The sequence below is a fragment of the Cervus canadensis genome, chromosome 18, assembly GCF_019320065.1.
Source record: "Cervus canadensis isolate Bull #8, Minnesota chromosome 18, ASM1932006v1, whole genome shotgun sequence".
NCBI classification, from domain to species: domain Eukaryota; kingdom Metazoa; phylum Chordata; class Mammalia; order Artiodactyla; family Cervidae; genus Cervus; species Cervus canadensis.
The window spans coordinates 50,310,298-50,328,785 of NC_057403.1; the positions used below are offsets into that span (position 1 = coordinate 50,310,298).

Sequence of the window (18,488 nt, forward strand, 5' to 3'; positions counted from 1 at the left end):
TTTCAAATGAGTTGCCTGGAAACATTAAGGGTTTTTGAAGTGTATGGGTTATTGAGTCAGTGTTTGAGCAACATGAAGTATGAGTTTTTACGACATTGTAAATGTTGGGAAGACAAAAATATAGAGGAACAACCACTAGGGAGAAACGTGATTCCAGACTAAAGATGGTTGATGGAAATGAATTCATTTCTAGAATAAAAAAAAATTCCCAGCAATATTTTTTTAAAGTTTACTATTTTTTAATTTGTTGTTTCCTCTTATTTCATGTATGTTGTAGATATATTGGTGCATGGTTTTTGTTTTAAATTTAGCTTATTTTTGTGAGAGGTATAGGTCCAACTTGAAAGTAGACTGAAAATCTTTATCTTAATTATTTTAAGAACTTCTGAATGTCACACCGTCTAAAGTGTACTTTTGAGAACATTAGCATTGGAAGAGTCTATTAAAAATAGCTTTAAGCTATTATAATCTTACTGTACATTTAGAGTGATTCCTAAATCTAGGTTGCTTTACAGTAGTTCACCTTGGTTTTCTGTATTGCCATAGCTTGTCAAATTTAGATGCACCTGCTCAGCTATTTATCAAAAGAACTTCAAGTTAGCAATAAAACTTGTAATGCAAAAAATCATACATCATTTTGGGATTGGTACAGCTGTTCACAAACTGCTTAAGCTATGTTCTTTATCTTGTGAAGACTTCTTAATGGAAGCTAGGCTGGGAGTTTAATATCCTGCTGTTCACCAATATATCACCTCACCCCCTTTTTTGTTTTATGTGTGTAATTTTTGTTCTGTTTCCTCTCCAACATTTGATATATAACAGATGTGTGTTTTATAAATAACATCTGCAGAATAAATCACAGCAATAAAAACACTTAATTTTTTTGGCATAGTGCAAACAGCATTGATATTATAGATTATATGGTGGGAAAGCATTCTTCCTAGATTGGTGAGGAAATTATAATGTAATTGTGCCAGTGTGCCACAAATAACCAGGGCTTCCCTGATGGCTCAGTTGGTAAAGAATCCACCTCAGTGCAGGAGACCCCAGATTGATTTCTGGATCAGGAAGATTCCCCTGGAGAAGGGATAGGCTACCCACTCCAGTATTCTTGGACTTCCCTTGTGGCTCAGCTGATAAAGAATCTGCCTGCAATGTGGGAAACCTGGGTTCGATTCCTGGGTTGGGAAGATCCCCTGGAGAAGGGAAAGGCTACCCACTCCAGTATTCTGGCCTGGAGATTCTGTGGACTGTATAGTCCATGGGGTTGGAAAGAGTTAGAGACGACTGAGCGACTTTCACTTTGCCAGGTGGTGCTGGTGGTAAAGAATCCACCTGCCATTGCAGGAGATGCAAGTGATGAGAGTTTGATCCTTGCATCAGAAAGATCCTCTGGGGTAGAAATGGCACCCCACTCCAGTATTCTTGCCTGGAAAAGTCCACCAGCAGAGGAGCCTGGCAGGCACCAGTCCATGGGGTCACAAAAAGTGACACAACTGAGCAACTAAGCACATAAATAACCATATAGAATTCTGATAGTTAAGTGTAAGAATGACTATAAATATATGAACATAGGGCATTTCTGAGAATTTGGGGAATCACGGTATCTCTAGTGTGACTATATAGAGCAATTGTTCATGAGGTAAATTAAAGCTTATATGATAGCTTATCTGATCTATAGCTAACACTTATAACAAGTGATATATTTTGAGTACCCACTATTTGCATGGTATTAATAGTACTTATAATAGGATTTTTCTTGTTTAGAAAATGCACTCACTTAGGTTAAGGCTTTGTGTTTTAAATGGCTAGGATTATGTAACTTGTTTATATAATGTAACATGGCCATTCTTTTTATATTTTTAATTTTCTGATGATAAAAAGTTACTATTTTAAGAAATGTGCAAAGTACACATAGACACTAAAAAGAATCAGGGGAAACAGTTTACAATCTAGTCATCCAGAATACAGCATTAGTAGCATTCCCGTGGGTGTAGTTCTCTTGCATTCTCTAGTGCCCCCACCCTCTTCAAATGTAGAAAACTTTAGAGATTTTGCCTGTTTAATGTTTTACTACTTTCATTTCCTCAAGCAAAGACTCAACAATGATTCTTTGACATTTAGACAATGAGAATTAATTCTTAAAGCTTTGTCTGTGTAATTCTGGTTTATGATAAAGTCAAGCAACATTTTCTAGTTTTTGATACTCCTGTTTTTCATAAGCCCACAGAGGTCTACCTGCATTATTAGTTTGATTAAGATTTGTAGAGAACAATGTTTTTTATTGGTTAACAAGGTAGACCTATTTTTCCAATAGTTAAAACTGTTCTAAGCCAGTTTGTCAGATTTTGGGTCAACCTGGTTAAGAGAATATAAAAAAGAGAAAATCTTGAGAAATGCCTATGCTTTTTCAAACCTAACTACATTAGAATAATAGAATCTTTGGGTTGGGAAGTAAAATCTTATAAAGACTAAATGCATTAAAGCCTTCTGACCCAGCTATGAGTACTTGAGATTATTATTATTTTTTAGTAGCAGTTTTATAAGTGAGTTTACTGCCGAAACCGGCATGAGGTGACTGATGGGGGTAGTCTTCTTGATATGCAGACAATTGTTAACAAATTGTATACCTTGGTAAAACTTAAGATAGATATATGGAGAAATAGATTTTATTTATTTTTTAAAGAGATTTTTCTTTTTTTGATGTGGACCTTTTTTTTTTTTTTTTTAAAGAAGTCTTTATTGAATTGGTTGCAATATTGCTTCTGTTTTATGTTTTGGTTTTTTGACCATGAGGCATGTGGGATCTTAGCTCCCCAACCAGGGATCTAACTTGCACCCCCTCCGTTAGAAGGCAAAGTCTTAACCATGGAACCACCAGGGACATCCCTCGATTTTATTTACATGTAACTGGGTTGACTGGTCTCAAATATCATTTGGAGTCATTTGAAATGAAAAAATGTGTCATAGAAATTTTGTTTTTAGACATTTCCCTTCCCCCATCCTAAATGTTCTTGCTCTCTTCCTTAGGATATGGTCTACCAGATGATATTGTAATAGAAAAGAGGGGCAAAGGAGACACTTTTGTGGACTGTACGGGTGCGGATATTAAAATCTCAAGCATAAAATTTGTTCAGCATGATGCCGTAGAAGGAATCTTGAGTAAATATCTGAATATTTTATTTATTATTTGTTCCAGGCTTTGAAGAAAAACTTTACTTCTCCTGGAAGATAGAAATGAAATACCACTTTTGAGTAGTATGAAAAGCTGATTACTTATGTACATAGCTTGACAACTTAGGAAGCTTACTCTAAAATGAAAAATAGTTCATTGTATTCTTGAAAATTTGTTAGTTTAATATTTGTTTCTGAGTGATCATTTTTTTCTATTAGAACATTCCAATATGTGGTCTGTGTTCTTTGTATTTGATTTAGTCCTGGACTCAAACCAGCTATCTTCACATTGTGATAGTATTTGTTTCTTGGGATTTGTATCCCCTATTTTGAACTGGGCCTCCTTTTCGTCTCTCTGGTAAGATAGTCATGAAAGTTACTTTCTTAATTTTTTTTTTGTAATGAGAAGTGATTTTTGACATGATTTTGCATTTCTGAGGTCAAGTCATTCTTTTTTAAAAATACCACTTTTAGATTTTAGAACATAGCTCAAAATAGTCATTGTTTTTATAAAATAAGAATTCATAGTTTCAGTAACAAAGTTTAAATGAGAATTATTTAGACTGTATCTACTATCAACTCTAGGCCATTTCTAATATTGTAAAAGATACATTACTTCTTAAAGCATTTGATTGCATGTTTTCATCATAGTCATTCATCGTGGCAAGACTACATTGGAAAACTGTGTGCTGCAGTGTGAGACTACAGGAGTCACAGTACGAACATCAGCAGAATTTTTAATGAAGAACTCAGATTTATATGGTGCCAAGGTATAATCATCTCATCCTTTTGGGGAGTAGCTTAGGTTTAAGTTCTAAATAGATAAATAAAATGTAGGACAAGATGTAAATGCATACTTCTGTTCTCTTTCTTTGGAGAACTTCAGATACTTACATGCATTAAGTTGGCCAGACTCAATTGTATAATGTTCTTCTTATTTAGCATCTTCAAAACAGATTATTAGGAAGACAGTAATACATCTCACAGTTTCTCTGTCATACCTTTTAAATAGAGGTTAGACTTTTTATTTTTTTTTTTATTTGTTGTTATTAGTTGGAGGCTAATTACTTTACAATATTGTAGTGCTTTTTATCATACATTGACTTGAATTAGCCATGGATTTACATGTATTCCCCATCCCGATCCCTCCTCCCACCTCCCTCTCTACCCGCTCCCTCTGGGTCTTCCCAGTGCACCAGGCCCGAGCACTTGTCTCATGCATCCAGAGGTTAGACTTTTTAAGTTGTAACTTTGTAAGTGATGTAGTAATTGAGGCTTGTTTGCTGTTTTTAAATCAAATTTTTATTTTGAGATAATTGTAGATTCACATTCTGTAGTAAGAAATAATACAGAAATAGCCTATATATGTACCTTTTACCAGTTTCCTCTAATTGTAACATCTTCCAAAACTACAGTACAGCATCACAACCAGGATAAAATTCAGTTAAGTTGAATATTTCCATCACTACAGGGATCCTTCATGTTGCTCTTTAAAGCTGTCTATGTGCCTCTCCTTCTGACCTTCTCATTAATCACAGGCAAATGCTAATATGTTCTCCATTTCTGTTATTTCATCATTTCAAATATGTTATGTAAATACAGTATATACCCTTTTGGAATTGGCTTTTTTCACTTGGCACGGTTCTCTGGATCTATATACAGGTTGTTGCATCTACCAATAGGTTCTTTTTTTATTGCTAAGTGGTACCGTGTATGATTGTTCCACATTTTTAACTGTTCACTTGTTGAATAACATCTGTTGTTTCCAGTTTGGGGATTTTGTAAATAAAGCTATTGTAAACATTGGTGTACAGGTTTTTGTGTGAACATCATTTTCATTTCTCTGGGGTAAATACCTAGGAGTATAGTTGCAGGACATGTGGTTAGTTGTGTGCTTACTTTTTTTTAAAGAAACTGCCAAACTGTTTTCCAGATTAGTTGTACCATTTTACATTCCTACTAACAAAGTGTGAATGATCCAATTTGGTGTTTTTGATCCAATTTTTTGTATTAGATCCAAGTTTTGGTTTGGTATTATGGATCCAATGATCCATATTTGGAATTTTCACTACTTCTTAATTTTAGCCATTTTGATAGGTGTGTTTTAATTTGTATTTCCCTAGTGGTTAATGATGATGAACATTTTTTCATATGCTTTTTTGCCATCCTTACCTTCAGTGGAAAATTCATGACTTTTGTCCATTTTCTGATTGGATTTTTTTTTTTTTTTTACTGTAGAGTTTGAGAGTTCTTTATAAATTCTAGATACGAATCCTCAGTTGGGTACATCAGTTACAGATGTGCTAGTGTGTAGCTTGTTTTTTCATTGTTTTCATGAGGCTTTTACAGACAGAGCAAAGTTTTGAAGTTTGATGAAGCCCAGTTTATCAATTTTTTCCTTTTATGTGTAAGAACTCTTTGTCTAGCCCTAGGATGCAAAGATTTCTCCTGTTTTTGTGCCAGTACCGTCCTGTTTTGATTGCTATACCTTTGTAGTATAGCTTGAGATTAGGAAACATGGTACCTCTTGTTTTGTTGTTCTTTCTCAAAATTGTTTTGGCTATTTTGGGTCTTTTGTGTTTCCATACAAATTTTAGAATTATTCTAGTTCTGTGGAAAATGCCATTGGTATTTTGATAGGAATTGCTTTGAATATGTAGATTGTGTTGAGTAGTATGGTCATTTTAACAGTATTCTTCCAATCCACTAGCACGGTATATCTTTCCATCCATTTGTGTCATCTTTGATTTCTTTTGTGAGTTTCTTACGTTTTCTAAGTGCAGCTTTGTTTTTTATCTTGGCCATGCCACATGTCATATGGGATCTTAGTTCCCTGTCTGGGGATTGACCCCACACACCCTGCAGTGGAAGTGCAGAGTCTTAACCTCTGGACTACCAGGGAAGTCTTGTTAAATATACAGGCTTTTTACCTCCTTAATTAGATTTAGTCCTAGGTATTCTTTCTGATGTGATTGTAAGCTGGATAGTTTTTTAAATTCCTCTTTCTGATAATTAGTGTCTGGAAAGGTAACAGATTTCTGTATGTTAATTTTGTATTCTGCAATTTTACCAAATTCATGATGAGTTCTAGTAGGATTTTGGTGATGTCTTTAGGATTTTTGATGGATAGTATCATGTCATCTGAAAACAGTGATGGTTTTACTTCTTTCCTATTTGAATTTCTTTTATCTCTTGTCTGATTGCTGTGGTTAAACTTTCAGTACCACATTGAATAATAATGACAAGAATGGGCATCCTTGTCATGTTTTCCTGATGTTAGAGAAAATACTTTCAGCTTCTCATCATTGAGTATGGTATTAGCTGTATATCATTCATTTTATTGATGTATATTCCATTAATGGACACTTTGTTGAGAATCCATAAATGGATATCAAATTTTGTTCAAAGTTTTCTTTGCATCAACTGAGATGATCAAATGATTTTTTTTATTCTTTCATTTGTTAACGTGTTGTGTCATGTTGATGGATTTGCAGATATTGAACCATCTGTGTATCTCTGAGGTTAATCCCACTTGATCATGCATATGATCCTTTTAATGTATTGTTGGATTCTATCTGCTAATATTTTGTTGAGGATTTTTTTATCTATGACTGTCAAGAATATTGGCCTGTGATGCGTGTGTGTGTGTGTGTGTGTGTTGTCTGTTTCTGGTTTTGATATCAGGTTGATGGTGGCCTCATAGATGAGTTTGGGAATGTACCTCTTCAATTTTGGGGGATAATTTAAGAAGGATAGATGTAAACTGTTTGTATGTTTGGAAGAATTCACCTGTGAAGATGTCTGGTCCTGGACATTTGTTTGCTGAGAGCTTTTTTAAATTACTGAGTCAATTTCATTACTGGTAATTGATCTGTGCATATTTTGTATTTATTCCTGATTTGGTGTTTAAAGATTGTACATTTCTAGAGATTTATCTATTACTTCTAGGTTGTCCATTTTACTGGCATATAATTGTTCCTTGTAATCTTAGATGATCCTTTGTATTTCTGTGGTATCAGTTGTAACTTGTCCTCTTTCATTTCTGGTTTTATTTGGGCCCTCTCTCTTTTTCCTTTGTGAGTCTGGCTCAAGGTTCATCAATTTTGTTTATATTTTCAAAGAACCAGCTCTTGATTTCATTGTACTTTTCTATTATTTTTCAGCCTCTACTTCATTTATTTATACTCTGATCTTTGTTATTTATCTCCTTATCGTGACTTTGGAGTTTCTTTGTTCTTTTTCTGTTTCCTTTAACATTACATTGTTTATTTGATATCTTTCTTGTTTTCTGAGGTAGGCTTGTTTCACTGTAAAGTTGCCCCTTAGAACTGCTTTTGCTGCATTCCATAGATTTCAGATCATTGTGTTTCTATTTTCATCATTGTGTTTTGGATCATTTCTGTTTTCATCTGTCTCCAGGTATTTTTTTATTTCTTCAGTGACCATTGTTTGTTTAGTATCATGTTGTTTAGCTTGTACATGTTTGTGTTTTTTGCAGTCTTTTTTCTTGTAGTTGATTTCTAGTCTCATACCATTGTGATCAGAAAAGGAGCTTGATAGGATTTCAGTTTTCTAGAATTTTGAGATTTGTTTTCTGGCTGTAGAATTGCCATATGCACTTGTAAAGGATGTCTGCTGCTGCTTTTGGATGGAATGGTATTTATTAAGTCCATGTGGCCAGTGCTTCCTTATTGATTTTTTCTCTAGAGGATGTATCCATTGAGGTGGTGTTAAGTAGTCTACTATTATTGTATTACTGTCAGTTTCTTTATATTCTCCAGTGTCAGTGCATACACATCTACAATTGGCATATCTGCTTGTTGGGTCTAGTCCTTTATACTTATGTCATGTCCTTTGTTATCTCTTGTTACAGTTTCTGTTTTCAAGTCTGTTTTGTTTGGTATAAGTATTGCTATCCCAAAGTTTTCTTTTCATTTGCATGGAGTACCATTTTTCATTCGTTCATTTTCAGTTTGTGTGTCTTTAGATCTGAAGAAGTTTCTTGTAGACAGCATATATACATGGGTCTTATTTTATATTCATTCAGCTACTCTGTGTCTTAATTGGAGTATTTAGTCCATTTACATTTAAAGTATTGATAGATATGTACTTATTATCATTTTGTTCATTGTTTTGGGTTTGTTTTTGTCGTTCTTTGTTGTTCCATTCTTTCCTTTTGTTCTCTTCCCTTATGATTTGATGACTGTCATTGCTGTTATGTTTGGATTCCTTTCTCTTTTTGTGTGTCTATTATAGATTTTTGATTTGTAGTTACAGTGAGATTTATATGTATATCAACTTTTATGTATATGTGATTATTTTAAGTTGCTAATCTCAATTTCAAATACATTTTTAACAACGCTGCATTTTACTCCCCTGTCCCTACAGTTACTGTTTTTTGACATTTTATTTTACATCCTTTTGTATAGCCCTTAACTACTTATTGCACATATAGATGATCTTACTATATCTTTTAATCTTCCTGTGAGCATTATACATGGTTGATTTACTACTTTTACTGTATAACTGCTTTTATCAATCAATGAGCTTTTCCTTTCATAATTTTCATGGTTCTAGTTGTGACCTTTTCTTGTTTGCTTAGGGAATTCCATTTGGGATTTCTTGCAAAGCTGGTTCTGTAGTACTGAATGCTTTTAGTTTTTGCTTTACTTCTGATCTCTCCATCAAATCTGAATGAAAGCCTTGCTGGATAAGGTATTATCTCTCTTTTTTTCAACATAGTATATAATTCATTCTATGTGAAATGTCCAGGATAGCCATATCTATATGCATTAAAAGTAAAGTAGTGGTTGCCTAGGGCTGGGCATAGAGTGGGGAAGAGGGGATTGGAGGTAATAGCTGAAGGGTACAGGGTCTTGACCTAAAATAATGGAAGTGTTTTAACATTGACTGTGGTAATGGTTGTACAACTCTGTGAATATACTAAAAACTATTGAATGATACATTAATCTTAACTGGGTGAATTGCATGGTATGTGAGTTGTATCTCAGTAAAAAGGGAGTGATGCAGCCAGGATGGTGGGATGCATCCTTTGGGCTCCAGTTTTCTCCTTAACCCCCTCTTATCTTCACTGTCCCTGCACGGTATTTTCCTTCCCACCACATTTCAGGCCAGGAGTGTCTCAATCTGTCCCTGTCACCCCTTTTGCCCTTCTCTTCTTTTGAGTGGCCCATGAGGTATGCTGGCCTTTTTATTGGCTGTTGTCCAGTATGGGGATTTCTTTTGTTTGTTTGTTCAAGCATAGCTGATATATTACAACATTGGGTTAGTTTCAGGTATACAGCAAAATGATTCGTTAAAACATATATATGTGTATGTATACTTTTCAGATTATTTTCACAGATGGAGTATTCTTGATTTTAGTTTTTTCCCTTTTATCACTTTAAATATATTGTGCCCTCTGGCTTTCAGAGTTCCTGCTGGAAAGTCAGCTGATAGCCTATGGGAGTTCCGTTGTATATAACATGATGCTTTTCCCTTGCTGCTCTTTTCTTTTTTAAAATTTTATTTATTTTTTGATTGTGCTGGATCTTTGTTGCTGCTGACAGACTTTCCCTAGTTATGGCGAGTGAGGGCTACTCTTCACTGTGGTATGTGGGCTTCTCATTGCAGTGCCTTCTCTATTGCAGAGCACAGGCCTTAAACACATGGACTTCAGTAGTTGCCGCAGACAAGCTCAGTAGTTGTGGTGCCTGGGCTTAGTTGCTCTACGGCATGTGGGATCTTCCTGGACCAGGGATCAAACCTGTGTCTCTTGCATTGGTAGGCGGATTCCTAACCATTGAACTACCAGAGAAGTCTTCCCTTGCTACTTTTAATATTCTCTCTTTAATTTTTGCCATTTTAATTATAATATGTGTTGGTATGGTCAGTCCTGTTTGATTTGATCCTATTTGGGACTCTTGTCTGTTTCCTGGACCTAGATTTTTGTTTCCTTGATTAGGGTAGTTTTCAGCTTTTATGTCTTTAAGTGTGTTCTCTGCCCCTTTCTCTTGGTGTTCTCCTGGGATCCTTAAAATGTGAATGTTCTCCCACAAGCCACTTAAACTGTCCGAATTTCTTTTCATTCTTTTTTTCTGTTCAGCTTCAGTGATTTCTATCTCTTTTCCATATTGCTGATTTGTTTCTCTGCATCATTTAATCTACTATTGATTTCTTCTAGTGTATTTTTCATTTCAGTTATTGCATTTCATCTCTGGTTCTTTTTTATATGTTCTAAGTCTTTGTTAAATTCATTGTATTCATCCAGTTTTCTCCAGAGTTCTTCAATCATCTTTTGACCATTACCTTGAACTCTTTATCAGGTAGATTGCCTATGGGATTTTTGTCTTGTTTCTTTTTTTGGAACATGTTCCTCTGCACCTCATTTTGCCTAATTCCTGTTTGTGGGTTGCCTACCTTGGGGGTGTAGGCCTTGACTGTAGTAGGTCTCTGCCCTTTCTATCTGTCTCTTTGCAGTTCCTTCTTTGTAACTTTAATTGTTGGAAATATTTTCTGCTAGTTACCTGATAGTTCTCATTGATAGTCCCTTTGGTAAATAGTTTATTTTTGGTGTGCCTCTTGGGGGAGGTGCTCAGGGTCTTCCCACTTCACCATCTTTGCCACCAATCTAACTATAGGGCTTTTTTGTAAATATTCTGTATCAAATTAAGGAAGTTGTCCTCTATTTCTGTTTTCAGAGAATTTTCATAATGAATTTGTGTTAGCTTTTGTCAAATGCTATTCACTTTCTTTCATCTTAGAATGTCTTGATTTCTCTTTATTCCTAAAGAATATTTTCACTGGGTATAGGATTCTAAATTGACAACTCTTTTCTGCTAGATCTTTTGAACAATACTGTGCCACTTTCTTCTGGCCTCCATGGTTCCTGATGAGAAATCCTCTTTACTTGAATTTTTTCTCTAATTGATAAGACATTATTTTTCCTTGACTGCATTCAGGATAACTTTTCCTTTTCCCCCCTTTCCTTTTGGCCTTAAGCTTTTATAAGTTTAATTATGATATACCTTGAAATGGATTTCTTTGAGTTTATCCTGTTTTCTCAGATTTTTTAATCTGTAAATTTAATGTCTCTTGCCAAATTTGGGAAGTTTTAGCTATTTCTTCTTTGATTTTTCTTTTTTAGCTTTACCCTCCTTCTCTTCTATGACTGATAATCAAAATTTTAGATCCTCTGTTATTGTCCTATAGGTCCCTGAGGTTCCGTTCTTTTTTTTCTTTTTCAGATTGTTTTCTCTCTATCAGACTAGATGATTTCTCTTGTTCTGTCTTCCATTTCACTGATTCTTTCCTCTGTTCTTTTCCTTTATGCTGTTGTGCCCATCCACTGAGCTTTTTATTTCAGTTATAGTACTTCTCAGTTCTGAAATTTCCATTTGGTTCTTTATATTTTCTATTTCTTTGATGAGACTTTCTATTTTCTTATCCAGTCTTCTGTCTTTCATTTAAGTATTTGATAATTGCTCACTAAAATAATTGGCTCCTTTAAAATCCTTGCCAGCTAATTCCATCATCTCTGACATCTTGGTTTTGGTTTGTATTGATTACCTTTTATTAAGTTTGACATCTTCTTGGCACTTGATATGACAAGTGATTTTCAACTGAAACCTGGATGTTTTGTATTATATTATTAGAATCTACGTCTTCTGTCTTAGGTGGGCTTCTCTTACACTATTATAGCAGGGAATGGGGTAAAGTCTACTGCATTATTACTACCAGGTCTCCAAGTTCCCCATTTGGCTTCCATTGGTATCCAAGTTGAGTGGGAAAGCTTGTTACTGGTGGGTGGGTGTAAGAATTCTAGTTTCTTACATGTCTCCACTGATACTCTGGCATATGGCAGTGGGCTTGTTACCACTGGCAATGATGAAAATCTAGAGCCCCCACTGGGCCTGCTCTGACACCACTCCAGTAGGGAATGGGTGCAGCATCTTGTTATCAGTTGAGGGTATGAGTCCAGGCCCTATATGTAGTCTCCACAAGGGTGAGGGACTTGCTACCAGATAGTGGGGATGAAAATCTTTGGCTTTAAGTGATACCACCCCTGTGTGAGTATTGGGGTACCTAGTCACAGCCTTGAGAGGGTGGAAGCCTAGGCTCCCCCTTGGCACTTGCCAGCATGGATGGAATAGACTAATTTTTTTTCCTATGGTGTTTGGCTAGAATAGAGCTGTTATTGTTTCAAAGTTTTCTGTCCTTCGAAGCTTGCCTAGTTCCTTGGCTCAAGAGAGTGGGATTTGGGGGAGGCTTTTCTGGTCTGTGTCTGATGTTTATGGATCGCTAGCTCCTTCAGTTTCATGTCTGGAAGTGTGAGGCAAAAAGAAAACCCAGTCTACACTAGGTTGGTGTCATTTCTCAGGGGTTGAGGTGTCCAGATAGCCTGGCTTCTTTACTCCACTTGTCAATTGTATTATGTTTGTTTTATATATTAATGCCCATGAGTTTTATTTGTACCATCATCTTAGAAGAGGCAGCCTTTTCAGTTTCTTTTTAGTTATTAAATATCTGTTCAGTTTCATAATATATTTTGAACATGATTGTCCCAGTTACTAGGTGGCTGCTGGCTTAAGTTGTTCTCTTCAGGTTTTACATGATTCCTGATAATTTGATATTTAAACTGTTTTATTGTGTATGTATTTTTAATGTTATTGCCCATAAATCTATTTCTGTATATAGCTACAAACTGAAAGTCTTAGCTGAAGGCCCATTTCACAGATCTTACGACTTCTACAGAGAGTTAGGTGGGTGTGTAGTGACCATGCCCCTACATATCAGTAATCTCTAAAGGGGGAAGTAATAAATATTTTCTCATGGTACATGCTACCATTCCTTAGGGAAACAACTCAACATACATTCAATAGATAGGTCATAAATGGTTAATTGCAACTCTTCTTCAACTTCTTCTTCATACACAAATGATATTGTGTATGAAATTATCCTAAAAGTGAATTTTTGAATAATCATAGAGGTTTGAGTGAAATTTTTACTTACTAAAGTGCCTAGCATAGTGTCAGGAGATAAATTATTCCTGTTCCTGTTACTTTCTTTTTTGGTACCATTTGGTGCCAGGGTAAATGTGAGAGAACTGGGCCGTGCATGGGTTGTCCTGGCTACTGTCAGGGCATAAACAGGGCGTTTGAATCAGCTACTCATGTAACATTAGTCGTTATTATTAGCGTTAGTAGTCGCATTAGTTATTTTAATTCACAGAAATGATTTTCAAGTTATGTTGGGATATTCTTGAACTGGTGTGCTTTTCAAAATAGAGAGCCTTATTTCTATCTACAATTTAACAATATTTTACTAGATTTGAACACTGTTCTCCAACTAATTGAGTATATCTAAAAGAATGGTTATTTTTAATATGTGCCTCTTTCAATGTAATTGTTAACTGACATTTTTGGGGAAGAATCAGAAAACTGATTTGTCCAGAATGAAAGAGTGAAATAGTAATCAAGTGTTGAAACTCTTAGCCATTGTTGTGTGTGTGTGTGTGTGTGTGTGTGTGTGTGTGTGTCTCTGTATGGTATTTGAATATGATAAATGATAGACAGCTTGCTGGAAATTAAGCAAATGGAAATGTTGATTAGAAATACTTGATAAAACTTTCTATAAAACACTTTATATTTGTGCTACATTAAAAGTCTAAGAAGTGATAAACCTTCTTTTATAGTCCTGCCTATTTAGACCTGACTGTGATTACTGTAAAATGTAATTTGTAGGGTGCTGGTATAGAAATATATCCCGGGAGTAAATGCACTCTGAGTGATAACGGGATCCATCACTGCAAGGAAGGGATCCTCATTAAGGTGAGTCCCTGCTGAGATGCCCTCTTTCCAAAGGGTAGAATTTAGGTTTTAGAATTTTAAACTGAGAATTTAGGTTTTACCTAAGAAACAGTTATGCTTTATGAAATCCCCATGTTATTTCTGTTTTAAAAAAGCATAAACAATATATAAATTTTAATGATATCAATAGTTGGTGGTTGAAAATCTCTTGTGAATACTTTGCTGTCCATAGATCTGCAGAAATAACAGAGGAATGCTGTGTCATTCAGAGCTCAGATTGTGCTACCACATATTAATAAGCATAGCTTTCTATTTTATTTTTAGAATAGCCTGAAGAAAGTGAGAAGATTTTTAAAGCAGGCAGTGTTGAATGTGTCAGTTCCTTGAAACATTTGTTTTCCATGTCACAGGACTTCTTAGATGAACATTATGACATTCCCAAAATATCCATGGTGAATAATGTCATACATAATAATGAAGGTTATGGTGTTGTCTTGGTGAAACCTACAATTTTCTCTGATCTGCAAGAAGATGCCCAAGATGAAAATGAAGGTATGGTATATTTAGTAATTTTCTAAATAAAATCTCAACCTAGTTTATTTCAGCATTAAGCTCTGATTAAAGATAGAAATCTTCTCTTTTAAAAAAGACAACTAGCATACACTTAGGCACAGAGATAGAGAAGCTTGGTAAAGCTATAATACGGAATCTAGGTGTGAAAGAAACTTTCAAGGTCAGCTGGTCAAAGCCTTGATGTGTGGTTTCTGTAGTCCTGCAGTTCCCTTATCATGTTTGTTTTTCTCTAAATGTATAGAATAAGGATGGGCATATTCTAGCATATACTAGGCTATTGCTAACATCCTTTTGGCATTTAAGGATGGAGGCAGGAAAATGAACGTGCCTGGTTGAAAACTGCATTTGAATGGAGGGGATCATAGAGTTTGCCTCTATTTTTTATTTGTAAAAGTAAATGTCTCCCTGACAGCTGTCTTTCTTGGCAGCAAAGCTGAGCTAACTCAGTTGGAAATTCTTGAATTTCTTTTTTTTTTTTAATTTATTTTAATTGGAGGCTAATTACTTTACATTATTGTGGTGGTTTTTGCCATACATTGACATGAATCAGCCATGGGTGTACATGTGTTCCCCATCCTGAACCCCCCTCCCATCTCCCTCTCCATCCCATCCTTCTGGGTCATCCCAGTGCACCAGCCCCAAGCACCCTGTCTCATGCATCCAACCTGGACTGGCGATCTATTTCACATATGATAATATACATGTTTCAATGCTATTCTCTTAGATCATCCCACCCTCGCCCTCTCCCACAGAGTCCAAAAGACTGTTCTTTACATCTGTGTCTCTTTTGCTGTCTCACATAAAGGTCATTGTTATCATCTTTCTAAATTCCATATGTATGCATTAATATACTGTTTTGGTGTTTTTCTTTCTGACTTACTTCACTCTGTATAATAGGCTCCAGTTTCATCCACCTCATTAGAACTGATTCAAATGCATTCTTTTTAATAGCTGAGTAATATTCCATTGTTTATATGTACCACAGCTTTCTTATCCATTCGTCTGCCGATGGACATCTAGGTTGCTCCCATGTCCTGGCTGTTGTTAACAGTGCTGTGATGAACATTGGGGTACACGTGTCTGTTTCAATTCTGGTTTCCTCACTGTGTATGCCCAACAGTGGGATTGCTGGGTCGTGTGGTAGTTCTGTTTCCAGTTTTTTAAGGAATCTCCACACTGATCTCCATAGTGGCTGTACTAGTTTGCATTCCCACCAACAGTGTAAGAGGGTTCCCTTTTCTCCGCACCCTCTGCAGCATTTATTGTTTGTACAAAGACTTTTTGATAGCAGCCATTCTGACCAGCATGAGATGGTACCTCACTGTGGTTTTGATTTGCAGGAAATTCTTGAATTCCAAGCCATGACCCACATCACTATGAAATCTCAGCCATGCAGGATTATGCCTTGGAATGGGTGAGGAACATTTAAAGGATGATGAGTAGTCCTTCTCATCCTTCAAGGTCCACTCCAGCTATCTGTTAGTTCTTTTTCTCCTCATAGTTCTATAGGTCAGAAGTTAAGGTGAGCTTGGCTGAGTTATCTGCTTAGGGTCTCACAAAGGTGAAAGTGAGGTATCAGCTGGGCAGGGCCCTTATCTGAAATCTCTGAGGGAGAATCTGCTTCCAAGTTCCTTATGTTGGCAGAATCAATTTCCTTGAGGTTGTAGGACAGAGATCTCTTTTTTTATTGTTGTTGCCAGCTGTTGGCTAGGGGTTGCTCTCAGCTTTTAGGGATCACTCTTGGGTTATTGCCCCATGACCCCCTCCATTGCAGCAACAGAGGACCTCCCTCAAAGCAAATCTCTCACGCTTCAAATCTTTCTCACGCTTTAAATCTCTTTATGCTTTCCTCTTCTTCAGCCAGCCAGGGAAAACCTTGCTGTTAAAGATCTGTATGATTAGGTTAGGAATACCTGAGTTATATCCTTTTCTTAGGGTGAACTGATAAGTAACCTCAATTACATCTGCGAGGTCCTTTTACCATTTACCAGTCATGAAAGTAAGAAGGGGCAGGCATCACAGGGCCATCTAGAATTCTGCCTATCACAGGCAGTCACTTATAAAGCTGCTAAATTGGGAGTTCCTTTAGGGAAACTAAAGTACTAGTACTGTTCTGTTTATCTTTGTATCTAGCTTCTAATACAGTGCTTAGTAAATATCCAGGAGAGGTCTGTTGAATGAATGAGATCTAGGATAAAAAGAGAAAATTCGAAGTTAATAATCCTGTATGAAGGTCAGGAAACCTTGACAATTAAGACAACTGCTTGTTGAGACACTTATGGCAGAGAGTTTGAAAAGTCCAGTCAAATGACGCAGGACCCCTTGACAGAAAAAAATTAAAACCTCTGATAGACTGTAGAAATACATGTTTTAGTTGGTTAGTTTGTATATTTAACTCAATTTGTTATAATTTGTTTGTTTTTTCAGCAAATAAAGCACTTAAAGTTCAGACAAGTGGAGAGGCAGATGTAGCTGAAAGAGTGGATCTGGAAGAGCTGATTCAGTGTGCAACTGGTAAAATGGAGCTTTATGCGAGAGCTGACCTTTCTGAGCAAGTTGAAGGCAATTGTGAAATTGTAAATGAACTAGTTGCTGCCTCCACACAAAAAGGCCAGATGAAGAAGAAAAGGTTGAGTGAACTGGGGATCACACAAGCTGATGACAACTTAATGTCACAGGAGATGTTTGTTTCAATTGTGGGGAACCAGTTCAAGTGGAATGGGAAAGGGAGTTTTGGCACATTTCTTTTTTGACCACTGTGATGTAAATAGATAGCAAAACATTGAATTTTGCACGTGGCCCCCAAGAATCACTGCTGCTATCATACTTTGCTTCATGTCTATATTTTGTGTCTGATATATTCAGTTGGATTTGAGTGAAATGTAGCTTTATTTCTCTCTGCAAGTGTTGCACGTAAAACACTCTCTCTTTGTTTTATAAAGTCATAAAAACATAAAATGGAAAATATTTGGAGATTCTTATCCAGAAAGTCTTGCTTTCTCAAATACATAGTTCCCACATTAAGTCTATTAATAACTTCTAGTATAAAGATACTTTAGCACTTCAAAGATGAGGAAGAAAGGCAGAGAATGCCAGATGAATGCACAAAAACATAGTGTATCAATATGCAGTATTCTTATAGTTGTCTTTTTAATCCCAATTATAGTGAGTCTGATATCCATGCTTTATTTGCATAATACCTGTAATATTTGCATAAAAGCTTTTATCATTGGGAGGTGACCTGCCTTATCAGACTTATTATTGAGAATCTTGAGTGGAAATGCCTTTTTATATTGAACTATGTAATCATCAAAGCAATAATAGCATAGCAGGTTTGAAACAGGAGTGAAACGTGTTATTCAGAGCCAGTGTGTACATAGAGCATTTTCCCTGTTGCTGAATATGAATGATTAAAATGAAAATACTTTTCTTTCACCATAAAAATACTCTGATCAGATTTCTTACATAGGCAAAATGATTACCTATAAACCTATATCAGCTCTATGTTCTTGATATCGTATTGTAAAATACAGCTTTTAAAAGTATTTATATTATAAAGAAGTATATGTGACATTAATGTTCCTACTGATTAAAATTACAATGATGAAAATAATAAATTGAATCTTGTAATATTTTTCAAATGCATTATGGGCCATAGTGCATGTGTGATCCTTTGAAATACATACAGTATTTTGACATCATTTTAGTGCTTCAGAAAGAGTATTAAAATTTTTTCTCAGAGAAATTGTTCCTTAAATTTGAATAAGTTATAATTTTATTTTTCAGATGCTAAAAATTGTGGAAGGATTTGTGTTAGATTTTTCGTTTGACCATTGCAAGGCATTTTTCTTTTACTCTTTAAATCCTGTTCCAAAAATTATACTAAATAATTCTGTATCACTTGAGCTAAATTCTTACTCTACTTAAAAAGAT

The 18,488-nt window shown here is 35.6% G+C and overlaps 1 protein-coding gene across 2 annotated transcripts in view; it reads left to right on the forward strand.

Moving 5' to 3' along the window:
* SHCBP1 (SHC binding and spindle associated 1) overlaps positions 1 to 17,520 on the forward strand; it is a 34,785-nt gene extending 17,265 nt beyond the window's left edge. Inside the window, exons 9-13 of one of the 2 annotated variants that reach the window (XM_043436974.1) lie at positions 3,031 to 3,162; positions 3,826 to 3,944; positions 13,917 to 14,003; positions 14,393 to 14,534; positions 16,983 to 17,520. In XM_043436974.1, coding sequence (XP_043292909.1) covers positions 3,031 to 3,162; positions 3,826 to 3,944; positions 13,917 to 14,003; positions 14,393 to 14,534; positions 16,983 to 17,308 — 806 coding nt within the window. In that variant the 3' untranslated portion in view covers positions 17,309 to 17,520. The remainder of the gene's footprint in view (positions 1 to 3,030; positions 3,163 to 3,825; positions 3,945 to 13,916; positions 14,004 to 14,392; positions 14,535 to 16,982) is intronic. The other variant, XM_043436976.1, reaches the window with a different exon arrangement.
* Positions 17,521 to 18,488: the final 968 nt, after the last annotated feature.